Consider the following 22266-nt stretch of genomic DNA (forward strand, 5'->3'; position numbering starts at 1 on the left):
TTTGGGCTGTTCAAAATACTACCCAATTCCTCTATATTATTTTGTATAAATCTAAGTCTCTCACCACTATTATTAAAAGGTTATTATATTTTTATTTTGGGTCTTTAAAAATTGGTTAAAGAATTAATAATAATTTTTTAATAAAAAATTACAGGTAATATATTAATACTTTATAATAAAAATAAATAAATAAATTTTGATTCTTTAATCTGTGATGGATGCTGGTTAGCATCTTTTGTTCTAAAATCCTAACTTATTCATTTTTTTTTGTGGCTGAGGCTGATAGCCCCCTATTACATACAAAAATATTTATGGTCACAGCCTCCTAGGAGTCGACCATTATTATGGTCCTTAAGTTGTCCAACAGAAGGGGACTCTCCCGTTATTATGGTCCTTAAGTTGTCCAACAGAACAGAACCTCCACGTAATGAAATATATTAATTCAATTGGTTTTTTTTATTGTTATTTTTTAGATGCAAGAAAATTGAGAACCCACAAACTATTTTTCATCCTCCGAACAAAACTCTCTCAATCATCCATTTAAGATCACATAAAGAGAGAGCATATTAGGTCACAATTTCTTGTCGCCAAGTTACACAACACGTCCAATGAGACCCTTTAATATTTTTTTTGATTCTATCAATTTCTGGGTTGGTGCTGGTGCCTCTGCATCAGTAGAATTTAGACTTGTCTCTTATTCATGCATGACGCCGCAACACACATTTCCACAACTAATGTTCATCACACAAATGGCTAACCAAATCAAGAGGTGAATCTGTTCACTAATTCATTTCCACCAAACCTTATTTTTTCAAAATATTACTTTCCATTAGTCAAAGTGTTTCTTTTTTTCTTTCCACGTTTAACAAAAGAAATCTTAAGTTTTGGAATATTCTTTGTCAACCTCGTTTGCTTGATTATTTGGAGTTTGGACTATGAAAAAATGACGAAAGGCAGTGAATGATAATGGACAAACAGATTAAATGGCCCATTGAAACTGTTCCACGTCTACGGCATCTACGTACTTTCTTTGTGTAGTAGCAAACTAACAATAAAATGGGTTTTCAAATAACTTAAATAATGTTATTTAAAAAAATAAATAAATTAAACAATGTTATTGAATATTATATCCAAATTTAAAAAAAAAATAGTAATAAACCAAGAGGATCTAATTCAGTTGATTGATTAGTGTATATAAATTGCTAAAATTCTTTAATATTGAGTTCGATTTATATGATCTAAAAAATAAAAAAATTATTTATTTCAAAACAAAAGTAAGCATTACAATTTTAATCTTAAAATATACAGATAAAATGTTTATTGTTGGTTTTTAGGAAAATTTAAAATAAAAAACTCAAATGCATATTAACATAATACATATAATTTAATAAAATAATAAATATTATTAAATATTGAGTTTTAAATTTCAACATTTTGTACGAAATAAATGATTACTATACTATTCAAAAGTAATTTTCACTTTAGTAAAAAAATTCAAATTATTTGTCATTTTATATAATCAAGAAAACATTTATTTTTCTAATTTTTTCATTTCGCTTCTATATCAATTTATATTATCTATTGTCCATATGATAATAAATTGAGTCATTTTATTTCTAGAGAAATGATCGGTTAACAATTCATTATTCCAAATATGGGTAACTTACTTTTATAAGTACTATTTTTTTTTACATTCTAGGATAGTTATTAGTGTCCTTAATTTTTATATAATATTCTAAAATGGCTATTATTTTAGAACTAAGAGAGTAATTAATTTAAAATTACCCTTCAATCCTTAATTATTATTAACAATAAAACTTCCACTTAACGAATAGCATTTTACATAAAATGATATTATATTTATTAAATTATTTATATTAATAGTATTTATTTTAAAACAACATATACAACAATTTGAATTTCTTTTATTTCCTTAGCTTTTTGATGTGATTATATATAATATTAAAATTGATATGTTATATGAATACATTTAATATTCAGAATTCCATTCCATATATTTTCATGTCTTGATCAAATTAAAATTAAAATCCAAATAAGTAATCATATGATAATATATCTTGAATCAAACATGAATTAAAATATAATGCATTGATATCGTACTCATTATTTTAACTGATAAAAATATATTAAAGGAAATTTATTATAAAGCATATAAGTAGGCCACTTCTTAAAATAAGATACCATAGCAAAGAAAGTAAAAACACGCGTTTTGGGTTCACTTGGAAAATTGAAATTAAATAACTGTCACATGGAATACAGCACTTACTCTTACGCTAACTTTTTGCTAATTAAGGAATGTTACCAAAGAATGATGCCATAAAGTTGGTGCCCACGACCAACCCTAATGTTACTTCCATTCTTCCATTCTTATACGAATCAAAACAGTTTCATTTTACCACTGTTATAAAATCTCAATTCTTATACAAAATTTCGTGCCACTTAGAGCATATGTGACAAAATAGATTGTTTAAATTTTAACAAAATTTCTTGCAGAAGTTCTGTTGCTTAAGAAAAAGAAGATGAAAAAAATTGATATGACACAGTATAGTTCTTATAAGCAACTACACTACGAATGCTTTTATATTCTTTAATCAATTATATATATTAGATTTGATAAAGTATTCTCATTTGTTTTTTTTTAGCTAGCGTACCTTAACAAATTACACCATTAACATATTTTAAGATAATTTTAGTTATGATTGTTAATGTATGATAACTAAAAAATAAGTAATTATATTTTAACAAATTTTGTTAGCATTTATTGACACACTTATTTTTTTTACCAATTTTGTGGGCCATAGATGTTTACTGTTTAATACGTGGCATAAATGCAAAACCTTATGAGATTGGGTGATTGTGACTCATTTCTAAGACAGAAGGAATCACACTGCACTTAACATAATTGTTTTGTCAAAATCACATTAAAAAGAGAGAAAGAGAGAGAGAAAGGGATATCAATTATCAAGGTTTGATATATACGAGAATCAGAATGTGTTTCTATGAGAATTTATTAAGAGAAAGTTTGCGTGCATGTTTGGTAGGTGATGGTGGATTCTGATGCTCCTATTGAGCCTACATATAGCACTTAGTCTTCTTTCTACACTACAGATAAATAATATTGTGTATGATCTTTTTTTATTTTTTTAATTTTATGTATATATAAACACACTAACATATTAGTTCGTATTTTGATTAAAAATAAATAAAAATATAAAATTAAATAATAAAGGTTTTTTTTTTTCAATTGGTATTAAAATTTATTTTTTTAACTTCAAAGTCTTGAGTTTAAATTTTGAGTCTAATAAAAATATTAATTTTTTAAAAGAGATTTCATAATAAAAAAGATATAACAGAGTGGTTATTAAAAGAGAGGTGTCCTTTATTTTTAAAATATTAAAAAAATAATTCTTATTATTAGATTTAATATTTAAGCTTAAGACCTTGACTCACAAACTACAACTCAAATTAAAATTAGCATATTTTATTATTTAATTAAAATTTTATTTATTTAAAATAATTATAAATTATTTTAATTTCACTTATATATATATATATATATATAAATAATGTCACCACCTTCATTATCGCTCATACTACTGTTAGTGTTACTAACATTATTGTACTATTATTATTATCATCGTTATACTTTAACTTTAGAATTATGATCGTACTTGAAAATAATTATGCCATTGCATTAAGTTATAGAGTTTGAAGTTGATATTCAACTAGTATTTAATTTGTATAATGCATAAACTAAATATTTATTATATATAACTAAATTTAATATATATATATATATATATATATATATATATATATATATATATATACTATGTTTCAATATAAATAAATATTTTTACAAATGTAAATGATGTTTTTTACATTAACATATAAATTATATTTTAGATATATAATAAATAATTTATATTATAGTTAATATTATTTTTTATTTATTGATAATTTATTTTAAAATATTAAAATTTAATTTATAAATAATATAATAAATAAAAATTAAATTAGATAAAAAATTAAAAATCTTTAAAATCATAAGAGAAAATCTCCTATAAAAAAACATTAAAACGGAAGATAAAAGTTCAACTTTAATATATAATGAGTTGATTCATTTTCATATATTAAATTTAGACATATTATTCAACCGTCTAATTTAGACATATTAATTTTTCTTCTTTTGATTCTTAAATTTATTTTTTTTATAATTATTTGTAACATAAATTTTTATACCATGGAATAGTTTTCTTATTACTATATATACGTAGTTGCTTTTAATTTTTCCTAAATTATATATTACTAATATTTTAGCTTATTCAATTAGTGCATATTAGATATTTAGTATATATAACTAAAATTTATAATAAATTATATGTACTAAGTATTATGTTTAGATATATAAATTATATTTAAAATTTATATAAATAAATATTCATCAAATATAAATTATATTTTAGATTTATGATAGATAAATAATTTATATTATAGCACAATAATATTTTTATTTATTGATAATTTATTTTAAAAATATTAAAATTTATGCTGATAAATAATTATGATAAATAAAAATTAAATTAAATAAAAAATTTAAAAAATGAAAACTCTTTCATAAAAAAAAATCTCTAAAAATGTTTTACTGATAGAAAAATGTTCGTGTTTGATATATATGAGTTAATTTATATTCATAAATAATTATGATAAATAAAAAATTAATTTTTTTTTAAAAATCTTCTCATTAAAGATAAATTCATAAAAATACTTTCGTGTTAGATAAATATTTATGTTTAATATATAATAATGAATATTTTTGTTTTTTTTTATTTTTATTCAAATTTAAAAATAAAATTTAATTTTTATATATTATCTGTAAGGATTTTTATTCCGTTAACTAAAATCAAATTCTCTTGAATATTACTTTCTAAATAAGAGAAAATAATTTATGCATCTATAGTCTAAAGATTTTGTATACTGTTATTTAATAAAAAATTGTAAAACAGATTTACATTATGGAGAAGTTTGATATTGTTTTTATCTGTCTATAAATTGAAGTTGGAGCTTTTCAAGTTTAGTTTATTAATTAAAAAATAATATCTTTAGAAAATATTATTTTTTGGAATATTTTTTTATCTATGTTTCTCCAGAAATTATTTTTATGAGGTAGTGAGAATCTAACATTTTTGAGTGGAATGAAAAGTTTTACCCTTTGCATTTCATAATAAGTATCATTTCAAATTATTTTTATACATATAAATAGATTAAAAAAATTTGATAAATAGATGAAAAAGAATAGTAATTTTGCAAATATAATTTTATAACTTTTTTTATTAAAAAAATATGCAACACAACAACAACTTTTTACATAATACTATTAGAGATATAAATGGAAAAGAAACAAGTAATACTACATTAAAAAAATAACATGATACTTATTTTGAAATAAATTTTTCCTTCTAATACAACATTTTTATTATGAGACAGAGAGAATATTTCATTAAAAATGTTATGTTATTTTTATTTATTTATTTAATATAATAAAAATCAATTATTCTCAAGTAATATATGTAAATATTTTTAAAAATATTTACAACCAATTAAACATATTTTAATTATTTCTAGATATAGATATTTATAATTTTCAGAAACCATCATTCCTAATTTAAAAAAAAAATTATTCTATCTAATGTTTCCTAATATCCAATCACAAACTATCTATTAATAATATAAAGGAAAGAACTCTTTCTTTACAAAAGTCACAACTCTCTTCCCTTTAAAACTCTCTCAATTTTTTTTTTATTATAAAAATGTTATTTATAAAAACAAAATACTCACACAAAATATATGATATAAAAAATATCAAAATGAAAAGAAAAGAATATATATATATATATATATATATATATATATATATATATATATATATTAAAAGGATGACATTAAGGAGAACAAAAAAAAAATGAAAAAAAATATTGATAGACTGGTTGTTCAAGAGTATTGATTTATTTATTTTGTTAAATTATAAAAATATTAATTTATTTAATATTTTATTAACGTGTTGAAATTTTATATGTTTTGTTTAATAATCTTATTAAATGTGCAATAGCTTAAATTATACATTTTGGAGAAGTTAAACCAATTAAATGCAACATGTACTTGATAAAATGGTCATGTTGTATTAGTTCTTCAAATGTTTACGAGGAAATATAATATTTTGTTAAGTTTACTAAATTATAAATTTTGTTTAATTCGTTGATTTATGTATTGTATTTTTGATAAAAAAGAAACAAAATTTATTTATGTAGGAAAAAATTGTGTTACCGTAAAAAAAAGAAACAGAATAATCATTTTGTGAAGTTCAATTTCTTTTAAATTTTTAATTATGTTTTTTTATATGTTTAAATATGATAATCATAAAAATAATTTATAAATTTTAAATTATGATAATATGAAAATTGTTATTGCATAACCAATTTATGTTATTTAATATATTTAAGTTAATTTGCAATATATATTTATATATTTGATTTAATTAATATATTGGCTTAATTGTGTTTTTGATCCCTCAAGTATTGCAATTGTGCAATTTTGATCTTCAATATTTTAATTGAGTAATTTTAGTCCTTAAAAGATTGTAATTGTGTAATTTTAATCCCTTAATTTTTTATTGAACAGTTTTAGTCCCTCAACTATTATAATTATACGATTTTAGTCTTTCTCATTAAAAATTTAGTAATTTTAGAATATATATATATATATATATATATATATATATATATATATATATATGATGTTTTAAAGTTATACAATTGTTTGCTTATTTAAGTTAATATATATTATAATTTTTGTTAATATATCAAATGATATATATTTATTATTACTAAATAAATAAAATTTATATATTATTAGTATTTTAATATTACTGATAAATTAATATCAATAATATTTTTAGTATATTTATAGATAAACTAATAATTTGATAAATATGACTTAGTATATATTAATATAATTTTTCAAAAATATAAATATATAACAAAATATATGTATATTTCTAATTAATATACTTATATTTTTGTAAAAGTATATTAATATATAACAAATTATATTTATCGAATTATTAGTTTATCTATAAATATATTAATAATGTTATTGATATTAATTTATCAGTAATATTATAAAAATAATAATATATAAATTTTATTTATTTATTAATAATAAATATATATCATTTGATGCATTGAAGAAAATTATAATATGCATTAACTTGAATAGACAAATATTTGTATACTTTTAAAATATTGTATATATATATATATATATTAAAATTATTTAATTTTTAATGGGAGAGACTAAAATCGCACAATTATGATATTTGAAGGACTAAAATTGTTCAATTAAAGATTGAAGGACCAAAATCTCACAATTGCAATCTTTTAGGGACTAAAATTACCCGATTAAAACTTTGGAAATCAAAATTGTCCAATTACAATATTTGAGGATCAAAAATGCAATTATGCCTAATATATTTTATTATGGATTGAAAACTTTAGTTTTAATTATTTTCCCACCATTTTTGGTTTTAAAATAAACACAAAGCATTAATACAATATACATCATGTTATAAAATAAAATTTAAAGTAGTTTTATTTTTTCAATTTAGCGATTATATTTTGTAATAAGTATATTTTATTAAAATAAATCAAATCAACTTCAATTTGTTAAATCAAATAAAATTATTTTAAAATCACAATTTGCTAATAAGACTGATGTAATAAAATACATTAATTCTAAAATCAGTTTTTTCTTATGATCAAAGAGTGGATTAAAAAATTTAGTTGCTAATAGAAAAAATGAAGATTAAAATGTGTTCTAATGTTGTTTATAAAGATGTTTTCAATAATTTGTAACAAGTTAATGTATATTTATTTTTAATATTATTTTTTTATTTATTCTTAATATTATTATATTTTATAATAATTATTATTTATTTTTATTTATATAATTAGTTAAATATTATTTCAACTAACTTACTTAAATAAACTGTACATCGTACGGCTATTGTTCTGGTTGATTGATAAAATTGTTACGCTGCCGATGTATGATTATTTTTTTCTTTAAATCTTTACAATAATTACTTAAAAGCATGTTATTTTTTTTTTATCCAGAATTATATGTTAGTTGACCGAGTAAAACAGTTATAGTGTTTTTAAGTGGTGTTAAACTCATATTTAAAAAAAAAATTAAATCTTCATAAATATTTATTAACTTTAGTGAAATAAAAAAAATTAAAAAAAAATGAATCTCATTAATTAGTTGGCGACTTGTATAGGAAACAATTCTAATACTAGTAACAACAACTGTTCACACCAAAGCATGAATCATAATTCATTATTGAAGATATTTCTTAATTAACTCCATTGATATCATGGCAAAAATGACTTTTACTTTTTGGATAATTTATTTATTTATTTATAATTTTTTATGTCTGATACATTCGAAATAGTCACGGAGCCATGTTGTTCATGCTTTATAAATAGTTTTAAGTAGGAATTCTGAATATGCAGTTGTGAACAAGAAAATTGTAACAGTGGGGACCATTGATGATTCTCTTCTCTTTCACCGGTCTTTGAACGACGTGCACTTTGGCCACTCTTCTCTGCAAAAGAAGCCGAAGCCAAAGCCATTTCTAATACTCACATCTTTGGTATATTGTTCTTCTGTTTCATTCTAATCAATTCTGCATTAAGTATTAACCATATGTGCCTTCATTTCTTAATCTGCATGAGATTATATGATACATGATACACTTTTTTTTTCTTCTTAAAACATTGCCAATGAATCCATTGGTTTGTTTTGTTTACCTCATTGCGTGTATGAGATGATGAGTTTGGTTTCTTTTGTGTTCTTCCTCTTTGTGTCACGAGAGTTCTCATTTCTTTCTTTTCTTTTCTTTCTTGCCCATCAAACATATTTTCAACGTGTAAAAATCACACGTTTCCGTATTTTCCTATTCTATTGACTGTTCCATTAGTTGTTCATTCCTCCGTTTTGAGTCAAATTGGTTGGTGAAAAGAAACCAAAGCCAAAACCAAGAGGAACAAACTCAACACATGTATGGTCGTGTTTACTCGGTTCATGTTATGCTTTTCTCTTTCACTTTTTCAATGTTTTGATATGAAGAATTTTGTTATGACTCATTAGAGTGTGGAAGCAGAAATGGAAGGATTAAAAGCACCTTTCAAGGGTGTTGTGAACGATCTTAGAGGAAGAGCGGTGTACTACAAAGATGATTGGACTTCTGGTCTCTATTCAGGAACAGGGTAAGTGTTTCTTATGGTTAAGATACTTGTTTGAAAATTAGTACTCTTAATGTGTTTTTGCTTTCTCATCAATGATCCACGATTGGAGCAAAACCACATAAAAAAATAACGTAAAAGCAACTAGTAGTTGCTTCTTGGATCAACGATAATATGCACAAGCAAACATGCTCTTACTCTGATGAGTTCTTGTTTTTTAATCAACAGGATATTGGCTCCAACTACTTATATATTCTTTGCTTCTGCACTACCTGTTATTGCCTTTGGCGAGCAGCTGAGTAGAGACACAGGTTTTTCATCTTCTTCTATATCCAACCTCTCTAACCACACACACAAATAAAGTTGTATTTTAGCAAACTACACTTTTATATTTTCAAGGAGTCATATAGCTTGTTAAATGCTCTTTCTGCAAAAACAAGTGAGTATATGTATTTTAGTTAAGTACACTTGGCAATATTTTAAGAAAATTGAAGTATGTATGTATATAATCTCTTTATATGTAAAAAAAAATTGGCAATGGGATTGAACAATTTGTTGTTTGTATACAGATGGAAGCTTGAGCACGGTTGAAACACTGGCTTCTACAGCTATTTGTGGAATCATACACTCAATTTTGGGTGGCCAGCCTCTCCTAATAGTAGGAGTTGCTGAACCCACTATTATTATGTACACCTACTTGTACAACTTTGCAAAAGATAGGGATTCCTTGGGACGAGAACTCTTTTTAGCTTGGGCAGGATGGTAAGAAAAATCATTTTCTACATAAAATCTGTTTGGATATAAGTTAAAGGCGTTTTTAGAGTTCTACTACTAAAAATAATGAGCTTTTTCTAATAGAAAAACTTTCAAAATTGCTTCTAAGATTGTATTCAAAATGGTTGATAATCCAAGTTCTTTGTAGCTGTCTAATTAATATTATTAACGTGACAGGGTTTGTGTATGGACTTCTCTCTTGCTGTTTCTACTAGCAATATTCAATGCAGCAAATATCATCAATAGATTTACAAGGATTGCTGGTGAGGTTTTTGGCATGTTGATCACAGTCTTGTTCATTCAACAGGCAATCAAGGTCAGTTTTTGTGATACTATCAAATGAAACATGATTTGTCATAACACAATGGAAAAGGACTTTGATACAAGCTTTTGTATGTTCAGGGAATGGTAAGTGAGTTTAATGTTCCTAAAGAAGGAGACCCAACATCAGAAAAGTACCAATTTCACTGGCTGTATGCAAATGGATTGTTGGGTATTATATTCACCTTTGGCCTTCTCTATACTTCTTTAAAAAGCAGAAGAGCAAGGTCATGGCTATATGCAACAGGTTTGTCAAGTGAATTTCAAGTGATTTGAGCATGGTTGGGGAGGGGAATCTGACATGGTTTGTTTATGGAACAGGGTGGTTCAGAAGTTTCGTTGCAGACTATGGTGTCCCTTTCATGGTGGTGGTGTGGACAGGTCTATCATTCATAGTACCAAGTAAAGTGCCTTCTGGAGTTCCAAGAAGACTCACTTCTCCTCTTGCTTGGGAGTCTACTTCTTTACATCACTGGACAGTGATCAAAGTAATCCATATTGCATATAATGTGATTCACAACTTCTTAGTTCTTACTTTTATAGTTTTGGAGATTACTTATATAACATTTGCTGCAGGATATGGGGGACGTTTCTCCAGCATATATTTTTGCTGCTTTCATTCCTGCCTTAATGATAGCAGGGCTTTACTTCTTTGACCATAGTGTTGCTTCTCAACTGGCACAACAGAAGGAATTCAATCTCAGGAAACCTTCTGCATATCACTATGACATATTGTTGCTAGGATTAACGGTATGTCTCTCTTCTACTATAGAAATTATTAGGTAATTCTTGACTACATAATCCTTAACTAATTTTTATCTGATATATAATTAAGTATTATTAAATTTTCTCGTCGATTGAAAAACATAAATGCATATCATATAGTGATTAACTAGGATCATAAATACTTGGTGATCTTATACTACCAAATAATTTTTCATTGTGCTGAGTTGTTTAATTGTCATTTATATTAGTGATCCAATTGGAATTTATGATTTGCTTTGGTTAAAAAATTTCAGACTTTGCTTTGTGGATTAATTGGCTTACCCCCTTCAAATGGAGTTCTACCTCAATCTCCTATGCACACCAAGAGCCTGGCTGTTCTCAAGAAACAGGTGCATAAATGAGTATATTGGTGTTTGTAGTAACTATCTTGATTGAATTGGATATTTGATTTGGTGTTTTTTTAATGGCAGTTGATCCGAAGAAAGATGGTTAAAAGTGCCAAGGAAAGCATACGGCAGGAAGCTAGCAAATCTGAAATCTATGGGAAGATGCAAGCAGTGTTTATAGAAATGGATAACTGTCCAGATGTAAGCATAAGCCTTTGATCTCTTAAGAGCATGTTTGGGTATAAGTTTAAAATTATTTTTGGAAGCTCCTCTATTGAAAATAAAGAGTTTTTTTTAGTGGAGAAATTTTTAAAAGCACTTTTAACTTGCATCAAAACAGGTTGAGTCCACTGACACATAGCTAAGTTTCTTTTGGTTCTGAATGTGATCATTAACAGAATCATTCAGTTGTCAAAGAACTAGAGGATTTGAAAGAGGTTGTCCTAAATGGTGAAGACAAAGGACTCAACAATAAGAGTACCTTTGATCCTGAGAAACACATTGATGAATATTTGCCTGTCAGAGTAAAGGAGCAGAGAGTGAGCAATCTTTTACAATCACTCCTTGTAGGAGCATCAGTCTTTGCTATGCCTGCCATAAAAAAGATACCAGCTTCAGTTCTGTGGGGATATTTTGCATACATGGCCATTGATAGTCTTCCAGGAAACCAATTCTGGGAAAGGATACTACTTCTTTTTGTAACACCAAGTAGGTGGTACAAGTAAGTGGAAGTTGTTAATATTGTTTCATCATTTTCACGACAGCATGAAACTTCTTTGTAAGTGGTTTCACTCAATTAAATTCTCTAATACCAACCTATTTTTGGCAGATTGTTGGAAGGGGATCATGCTTCCTTTGTTGAGTCAGTACCTTACAGATACCTAGTCTGCTTCACACTCTTCCAATGTGTGTATTTCTTGGTTTGTTTTGGAGTGACATGGATTCCCATAGCTGGAATACTGTTCCCCTTGCCTTTCTTTTTGCTCATCACATTGAGACAGCATATACTCCCCAAGCTGTTCAAGCCTCATCATCTTAGGGAACTAGACGCTGCTGAATATGAAGAAATAGTTGCTGCTCCAGGACTAAGTTTCAACAAATCTTTCAGGGTATGAATTGTGTCGATAAAAAAAATACAATACCATAAAAACTGTTAGATACGTTACTATAGGTAACATTTAATGAAGTTCATTATTATCCAAATGTGGGATATGAAAGAGCTTGTTTACTTTTCAACAGGAGGTGGAATCACCCCGAAGATCAAAGGAAATGAATAATGCTGAAATACTAGATGAGTTAACTACTAACAGAGGGGAGTTGAAGGTCAGAACTGTGAGCTTTAGTGAGGAAAGAAATCGCCAGGTAACAATAATTCCACTGTTGTTGATTTGAATTCAACTCTAGATTAGCATTTTTTTTAAATATTTTTTTTATCTTTCTCTCACATAAGTGTAATATGTTTGTGCTTGACTGAATGTTGAGGGTTTGCAGGTGTACCCTGATGAAAATGGATCCCCACCCTCAGATTGTTAGGGAAAGCTGATGAATAATCTGATATTATATGGTAAATGTTCCAACCCCTACAGAGGGAATCTGACATTAATACGTTTCCTCTAGAATTAAGATAAAGATCAAGTTTTAGAAATTATAAATTTTCATGCCGCAGAATTAAGATGTTAGCGGGTCATAATTTCCGGAATTTATATGTAAAATTAAATAAAAATACTTACTATCGATAACTCTACTCTTGTGTTAGCATTCAAATTTCAGAATATATAATATTGAGTTTAAGAGAAATGTAAATATAAAATATAAACTTTCAAAAAAATTATATACCTTGTGTAAATTCGAATTCGGAAATTTAAATTCACAATTTTTACCCTGCCAATAGAGGATGTGCTCATTGTTATTAATTATTAACTAAAAAGTGTTAAAAAATTAACTTAATGCAAAAATTCTATAAATATTATTTAAATCTATTTTCATTGTATATTTCAATACCACTTTATTTATTTATTTTTTTCATTTCATTGTCATTATTTTTCTATCCAGAAATGTTTATTTTTATTTATTTATCGAAAACTACTTAATAATGCTTTAAGAAGGGTCAAATTCTTTTATTATTTCCGATTATTGATTTTTATTTTTTATTTTTTGCACTAATATTTTAAAATTTTGTCTTAGACTAATCTATCTCATCTAAAAAAATAAGTAAATTTTAATTAAGATTGTTTCCGTCAATGATCATTAGATTATTCTAAATATATTTTTATGTAAAAATAATACGACTATTAGATATAAAGATTTAATTAGATTATTTTTAATATAATTTTTTATTTATAAATAATAGGCTATTATTTTCAGTCAAATTCTTTTAATTTAGAATATTATTTTCACATACTTCCAATCATTCGGCTATTTAGAAAAATAATAATATTTAATTGATTATAAATTTCATTTTTATGAATTAAAATTATTAATTTAAGTATTTTTATAAAATTTATTGTTTGAATTTATATGAGTTTGACATATATTAATGAATAAAAAAATTATATAAAATATATATTTTTATATTTAAATTTCTGGAACGGTGAAGATTTTCTATAAAATATTTTAATTAAATTTGATCGTGCATAAAAGTGCATACATTTTAAGCACTTTATATAAAAGAATAGACCACCTATCACCGGATGCTTCATTAAAAAATTATTAAAATTACAATATAAAAATTCAAAAATTTAAAAAAAAAAAGACAAAAAAAATACTTAAAAAATTATTAAAATTAAAATATAGAAATTCAAAAATTTTAAGTGAAAAGATAAAAATATACTTAAAAAATTATTAAAATTAAATTATTTTAATATATAATAATATTATTACAAATAAATTAGAATATATAAAATAAAAATAAAATAACTAAATAATTTAAAAATTGAAAGAATAAAATATTATAAATATTATTTAAATAAATTATTAAAAATATAAAATATAAAATATTGTACCGATACCCTCTCAAATAAGATAGGTATCATAGAATTTCTCATATTAATAGCATCAGTAGAAGCGTCCAGTGAGGAATCATTCAAAACTCGTTACGTGTTATCGCTATCTGCTGCATGTTACTTTCTACTAAGTTACGTGTTACTTGCTGTTAGTTACTTATTACCTGATATTTACGATTTCTTATTTATTATGTGCCATCTATTATCCATTATATGTTACTTCTTACTTATTATTTACTACAAGCTACCTGTTATCCATTAGAAGCTACAAGTTAAATTTTACTAGTTGTACACTTGTTATTGTTTACCTGTTACAAGTTAAATTTTATCCCTACTTGTTAACAGCTATTTATTATTAATTACATATTACCTGTTATTATCTACGTGTTACTTATTACTTGTTATCTACTTACTGCTAGTTAATTATTACGTACTTCTTTATACTTGCAATTTGTTACTTGTTACTTGCTATCGACTACCTACTGCATGTTATCTACTACTTGTTACATATTACTTGTTATTTATAACTTGTTATCTACTACTTGTTACATGTTATTTGTTAATTACTATTGGCTATCTACTACTTGCAACTGACTACTTTTTATCAGTTACCTGTTACTTATTACTTGTCACACACTATCGGCTACAACTACTACACCTGTTACCTGCTACTTATTACAAGTCACATTTTACCTTCAACATTGTTAACTATTACTTGCTACCTACTACTTGTTATTTGTTAATCGTTACCTACTACTTGCAACTTATTACCTTCAACTTGTTACCTATTATTTGTCTCTTGCTACTTGTTACATGTTAACTACTACTTACAACTACATTTTACCTACTTGTTATCACTATTGACTACGTGGTACATGCTATTAGTTACTTTTTACCAACTACATGTTTCCTACAACCTTCTTCCTACTACTTGTTACATGTTACTTGTTATTTGGTACAAGCTATCTGTTACTTGTTACATGTTAATTACTTGTTACTTGCTACAAGCTATTTACTACTTGTTACATGTTATCTCCTGTTTTTTACCTACTACTTGCTACTTGATACCTACTACTTGCTACCTTTTACCTATTACCTAAAACTTGTTATTGACTACTTGCTACTTGTTAAATTTTACCAATTGCCCACTACTTGTTAGCTGTTGCTTGTTACCAATTATCTGTTACTTGTTACCTACTACTTGTTACATGTTATCGACTTCCTATTACCTTCTATTTGTTACTTGTTTCCTACTATCCACTACCTATTATTTGTTATTTGTTATTTACTACCTGTTATTTGTTACCTATTATCCATTGCCTATTACTTGTAACCTACTACTTGTTACCTGTTACATGTTACATGTTACTAGGCATGGCAATCTAACCCGCCCCCGTGGGTACCCGCCCGAACCCACCCTGATTTCGATGGGGAAAACCCGTGTTTATCAGATGCAGGTTTTCCCCGATTGATAAAATCGGGGGCGGGGACGGGGGCGGGGATGTTAATACCCACCCGCCCCCGCCCTCATCCCCGCCCCGCTTAATAACATAAGTAAAAAATTATTTTTATATATATAAACTAAAATTATAAATATTTATATGTAAAAATTTATATTATTTTAATTTTCTTTTATTTTTTTTTAAATTGTTCATATTTATTTAAAAGAAAAAAAGAAGAAAAAAAAATAGGAGCGGGGGCGGGGCGGGGAAACCTGAATCCAGCCGGGGGCGGGGATGGGGACCTAAATTTTATTCTCGGCGGGTATCAGGGGCGGGGGCAGGGGCGGGGGCGGGAAACGTAATACCCGCCCCCGCCCCGCCCCGTTGCCATGCCTACATGCTACTTGTTTAACTTTACATGTTACCTACTATTCACTACCTACTACTTGTTATCCACTACTTATTACTTATTACCAACTACTTGCTACTTGTTACATATTTCTTATTACCAACTTTCTACTGCTTGCTATTTGCTACCTATTATCTATTACCTGCTATTATCTACTACTAGTTACCTACTACTTGCTACATGTTAGGCGAATTTGGCAACCACACGAGCCACACAAGTAATCAATGATAAGTAAGTATCACTTCCTAAAAGACTTGTGTAATATAAGTAATAAATACATTCAATAACTAATTTAGACTAAATAATATTCCATTAATTGATATTCATTGATAAAATAAATAAAATCATGTAAAATAAAGATAAAGTTCTTTTTGGTATTTTTGCAAACACTTAAAAGACGGTTTAGATAAAAAAATAAAATATAATATTAATGTTGGGATTAAACTTTATTAAACCTCACTCTTATATGTTTAAAACACTCAATTTTCTTTCACATTTAATGTTAATATCAATCCACTAGTTTACTAAAACCCTAATTCCTTGGAAGAAAAAGTCCAAATTCCTTTATTAAGTATCAACTCCTTTAATACTTAATAAACAAACTTGAGGTATTTTTTTTCAATTCAAGATTACAAAAAGATATTTTTTAATGTCTAATGAATCAAATATCAAGTTATAGTTGATCACTCCACAACAAAAATTAATATATATTAGAAACAAGATACTAACATCGAAATAGAAAGACACACACACATATAATCAATACAAGTTACGTGGGAGTTTAGTGGGTTACATTTAACCCTAATAAAGATGGAATTAGATCCTCATTATCACAAAGAGCACAAAAAATGAAAACAACATGGAAGATGGAGAGCCAACGAGAAGTTTCAAGGTGATAAAGGAAGCCCTAACAACACTTGGAAGAACCCAAACCCTTGAAGAGAGGTTTAAAATGAATCAAACGTGCCACATAATAAAAATGGAACCTGACATAGGCTAACTTACACAGATGTAGGCACACAAACAAAAAAGGACATTCTCTACCAAGATTTCATTAGGTGTGAGTAAAGTGGTGTTCGATGTAATGACCTGTCATGGTCACTACATTGAACAACACTACCACTAGCAATGAAAACTAGTTTACTAAGACATACAAGATTAAAGGAAGAAACGCGCTATACATATATACATATAATATGAGTATAAAAGTAAAACACCTAAACTGATGTAAACAAGTTATATATATACACATGCACAATAATTCTATGTCCTAGTGTTTGTAAACACGACTATACAAGCTACCAAAGTGGCACCAACATCAACCAAAAGGTATTGCCAACCTCCAAATGACATTACTTTTCTAGCTTAATCCTGATCTACTCTCATACAATCTATGATCATTACAGTCCAAATCACAATGGAAACAAAAGGGTAAGTTAGAGTATGAAAATATGAACATATAGAAAACAATTTTATAACATACAACGTCACACCACAAACATACATGAAAGCTACAACACTCCAAGGAAACATGTATATCATCCAAATCATGTCAGACAAGACATCAACAATGCATATGAACACACCTCTTCACCCATTATATACAAACATATCAATCAATGTGTCGTCACACATTCACCTATAGAAAGAAGTGGTACAACTAGGTATAGGCATATCATGACCTTGGAAAACATTACCAAGTCACATATGGAGTTAGCCCACTAGTCATCCTTAAGGAACCACGCAACCTTTCTAGGTATTTGGTCAAGGGTTGTAGCCCTTGATAAGTTTCTAATTAGTTTGATGAAATTTAAATTTGAGACACTTATCTAGCACACTTTTTGTATATATATTGATATAATTTTGGCAAATACATTAAGAATCAAAGAGGGGTTCTTAATTTACATTATTACATGGAGTGATGAGTTTTTGATCAGATTTTCCTCTTACTTTGTAGTTTTTGAAATCTAGACGCAAACGGCTGAGCACCTTGAAACGGTTGAGCGCTTTCAAGCTAGAGAGCTCAACAAATGCAGCAAAGGAGAGGCGCTCAACCACTCTAAGGCGCTGAGCGGTTTTGGCCCTGGACGAAGGAGTGTTCTCTGCCTCCTAGGCGCTCAGCAGATATGAAGCGCCCAGTCCCTTGTGCTTGCTTAACAATGAAGAATCTCTCAGGCGCTCAGCGGATTTGAACGGCCCAGCCCTTCAGATTACTTCATGGTGAAGAATTCTTCAAACCGCTTAGCCGTTTCAAGGCGCTGAGCGGATTCTTCTCTTTCCTGCCTACTCTGTTTTAATTCTAGCACTTATAAAAGGGCAGAGGAGAGAGAAAAGGGGGGATCACAATCTGTACGAAGAGAAGAACAGAGAGGAACTAGGAACAGAGCACTTTGGAGCTCGTGGGGACGCGATTCTTCAGATGATCTCTTTCTTCTACCTTTCATCTTGTTGTTTTGTGATTTCTTATACCATGGAGAGCTAAAGCTCTAGGTTTGGGATTAATGTATTCATCAAACTCCTGTATATTCCTCTTTGATTTATATATATATCTCATCTATTACTCAATGTCAGTGATTTGTATTCTGATCTTAATGCTTTGATAAACTGATCATTTATCTTTGATCTTGGATTTAGAATTTGGTTGGAAAACGTTTTCTGAATCTAGACTTGAAACAAATCACCTATTAGTTTTGAGAGCCAGGGATGGTCTTGAAATTAATAGTTGCAACAAGTTCTGATTCTTAATGCGAGATATTAAACTGAATGAAGTGAGGAATCATTCATTGAGTTAAATATCTCAGAATTTCTTATGCCAAGGGATTGAGTTTGAATGAAAATAGAGAACTCAATAGCAATGAGTAATGGAATCATTTGATAGAATCATTAGGAATACATAGGAGAGAGATTGATGAATTTAATCCCAAATTGTTTCTCATATCTGTTTTTCCGCAAGTTAAATTATCTTTTGGTTACTTAAGTTTGATAATCATCCATATCAAAAATTGAATATGTGTAATTACCCAAGTTTTACATTTAAGCATCAATTAGTATAATAGAAATCATAGCTTATCTCACAAGTCTCTGAGGATCGACAACCTTTTAATCATACTACAGAGACTTGGGTGCGCTTGCCTAAAAAAACCAACAGCCCTCGACCTCCTACCTTACTCAACCACTAACTAAAGATCTAGAGGAGACACATCTACTCAAGGAGGGTTTTCTAACAGTAGCCTACCTGAGCATCATTCTAAGATTTACGTGAAATCCTCAATTTTCAAAATAATTTTCTCTTCTCAAGCCCTAAGTTAGTCAACATACTTTAATGTCATAGTGTATTCTTAACATCTACAACTCACCATAAATCTACTATATACATCACATCCAGTCAATACATATAGAGATCAACAACATCATCCATACATGGCATATCAATGCTTGAAAAAAATCATACATCATACATATGCACAACATACATATACTCGCCATCATCCAACACCATAAAAACATATACACATGGCATATCCAATTAACATATGCAGAACAATTATCATACATCCTATAATCATTTATATATGTCATATTCAATCAACATATATAGAACAATCCTTCCATAGAATAACCTAATATACTGGTGTTCATCATACAAGTTCACCAAAAACATTACATATCATCCAAACATCCCACGCTCAACACAACATACCTTGCATCTGACGCTATCGAGGCAAAGAGCTCTTTACCTTGCTCATGCCCGATGCCATCCAAACTACATTCAACACGACCAAGGTGGAGATCCTCTAGGACCTCGCACCTAGCATGGAAAAAACCACACTAGCCTCATATCAAGTAGAGAGTCTCTGTATGACTCGCGCTCAACATCACCTTAGCAACGTACAACATCACCTAGTTAGAGACTTCCCCTACTCTTATGCCTAACACCATTTGAACCACACTTAGTGTCATCTCAACCCAAGACGAGTTTCTCTCCTAATGCCTAACATCACTGATCCTACGCCAGATATGATCGAGACAGAGCCCTTTAGTTGAAACTTCACCCAGTTCCACAAAGGCACGCCCGACAAGACATCAAAAATTCATGAATGTAGACTTCAAAAATTGCTCCAAGCACTTGGAAAATAGGAAATCCAAAGCATGCAAAGCATTTGACAATCAACTCAACTCAAGTATGATTCAAAATCAAGCCAAAGTGATACATGTAACATCATACAAACTTAAATCACCAAAGTTCACCCCAACACCTAAGAACACCAAAACCCTTCACCCTTCAATCTGATTTCAACCACATTTTGCCCATAATTGATGAAAGAAACAACACAATTCATCAATCAAATAATTAAATCGTTATAGCTTCCCTTATCTCAATCTCCAAGTAATCGAGAAAGAGAAGGAAAAGAAAGAACTTTGAGCTTCCAAGCTTAACACTACCCCAACCCTCTAATTCTTAGTTTAAGCTTAAAATTTGACACTCCCAACTACAAATTTCGTACTCCAAAGGAACCTAGAAAGAAGAAGGGAAGAAGAATCAAAGTTTCTCTCTTTAAATTACTCTCTTTAAGCTTTTTGAAAAATAAAAGATTATGAGCTCTGTTCAAAACAAAAATCTTATATATTTTTCCTCTTAGGGCCAACTAAACCTCTAACCAGAGACCCTCCCCACTTATCTAAGCATAGTGTTACCCCCAATGCTGAAAAATCTTCAAGGAGGACTTCAAAAAGTCTTTCTTCTTCACTTCCATATACTCTCTCTTGTTTGACTTGCTCCAAATCAACTTCTTAATCAAATGTTAGCCAAAATATAAAGATTAGTGATATAATTAAGTAATAGTAACCAAGTTCCAATTAATTACAAAAATTCATTAAAAAATGACTAAATTAGTTAAAAGTTAAAAAAAAAGTTGATTTTGATAATGTAAATGACCAATAATTATAAATATATATTATATAAAAATAATATATGCATATAAATTGAATAATTTAATTTATTAATTGATTAGAATATATAATGTTGTATAATTATTATTACTATTATTTTATAAAAATAACAAACATTAGGTACGTAGTAATTTTCAAATCAAAATTTTAGAATATGTTGTATATAGTTTTATATCTCGAATTATATTTTTTATTTATGATTTAATTAAGTTAAACGTAAATGATTTAATTGATCGATTGAATTATAATATATAATTGTTGTACGTATGATTATTATGATTAAATATATTTATGTATTTTATAAATTAAAATAAATCAATTTCTCCATATAATTGAAATATTTAAACTAATTTTAAAATTAGTCATATTTTTTTAATTATTTTTAAATATAATAGATAACATACTCCTAAAAAAGTATAATGGATAACTTCATTTGCTTATTTATCCCGTACATGGCTAGTTATTTAAGAAATTTCAATAAAGTTTTACTTGAATTAATGTAATATTGATCAATAGTGATGGATTTAATAAATTATTTTAATAAATAATATTTGATATATATTTTTCAATCATAACCTAGTTAAAAAAATGAAAATAAAATGTTATTAATGTTAATAAAAGATAAATATATTATCTTAAAATTTTATTCGAAATAAATTGTCTAAAAGATAATAAAATTAAGCATCATTCTGAGCATAATTTTTATATAAATAAATTATATATTTTTTGATTAAATTATATTTTTATCTTTTATTATTATTTATTTATAATTTTAGTCCTCCTATTTTAAAATATAAATATTTAATATTCTTAATTTTAGAAATATAAAAAGTTTTAGTCTCATAATTAATTTAATATTTATTGATTATTAAATTTTAATGTAATTCAGTGATGTTATTATTTAAGTAACGTGATAGTTAATGATATAATTTATAA

The 22266-nt window shown here is 27.2% G+C and overlaps 1 protein-coding gene across 4 annotated transcripts; it reads left to right on the forward strand.

Annotated features, from left to right (window-relative positions):
* Positions 1–8569: 8569 nt before the first annotated feature.
* LOC109806135 (boron transporter 4) lies at positions 8570–18927 on the forward strand. 4 transcript variants are annotated; one of them, XR_003804857.2, is made up of 16 exons: positions 8570–8728; positions 9226–9344; positions 9549–9631; positions 9890–10082; positions 10272–10410; positions 10497–10662; positions 10737–10903; positions 10992–11165; positions 11435–11530; positions 11612–11728; positions 11926–12248; positions 12357–12636; positions 12767–12889; positions 13019–13091; positions 16568–16611; positions 18338–18927. XR_003804857.2 is itself a non-coding variant. In XM_020368513.3 (15 exons), exons 2-14 carry the CDS (start codon positions 9241–9243, stop codon positions 13058–13060), a joined length of 2007 nt encoding a protein of 668 aa, XP_020224102.1. In that variant the 5' UTR covers positions 8570–8728; positions 9226–9240; the 3' UTR covers positions 13061–13091; positions 18338–18926. The 4 variants fall into 4 exon arrangements, 3 of the variants coding, with proteins under 3 accessions (XP_020224102.1, XP_029128884.1, XP_082921668.1); XM_020368513.3 differs by lacking the exon at positions 16568–16611 and having other exon boundaries at positions 18338–18926; XM_029273051.2 differs by lacking the exons at positions 16568–16611; positions 18338–18927 and adding an exon at positions 9056–9136 and having other exon boundaries at positions 13019–13271.
* Positions 18928–22266: the final 3339 nt, after the last annotated feature.

Source organism: Cajanus cajan, chromosome 10 (genome assembly GCF_000230855.2).
Source record: "Cajanus cajan strain Asha chromosome 10, NIPB_CcT2T_4, whole genome shotgun sequence".
NCBI classification, from domain to species: domain Eukaryota; kingdom Viridiplantae; phylum Streptophyta; class Magnoliopsida; order Fabales; family Fabaceae; genus Cajanus; species Cajanus cajan.

What these genes read in the sequence shown, in the direction of transcription:
- LOC109806135 (XM_020368513.3), top strand. Translation starts at nt 9,241, where the DNA reads ATGGAAGGATTAAAAGCACCTTTCAAGGGTGTTGTGAACGATCTTAGA. An exon ending in GCAGCTGAGTAGAGACACAG is followed by an intron (nt 9,632 to 9,889) that starts GTTTTTCATCTT and finishes GTTTGTATACAG; the next exon opens with ATGGAAGCTTGAGCACGGTT. An exon ending in TATTGTTGCTAGGATTAACG is followed by an intron (nt 11,166 to 11,434) that starts GTATGTCTCTCT and finishes AAAAAATTTCAG; the next exon opens with ACTTTGCTTTGTGGATTAAT.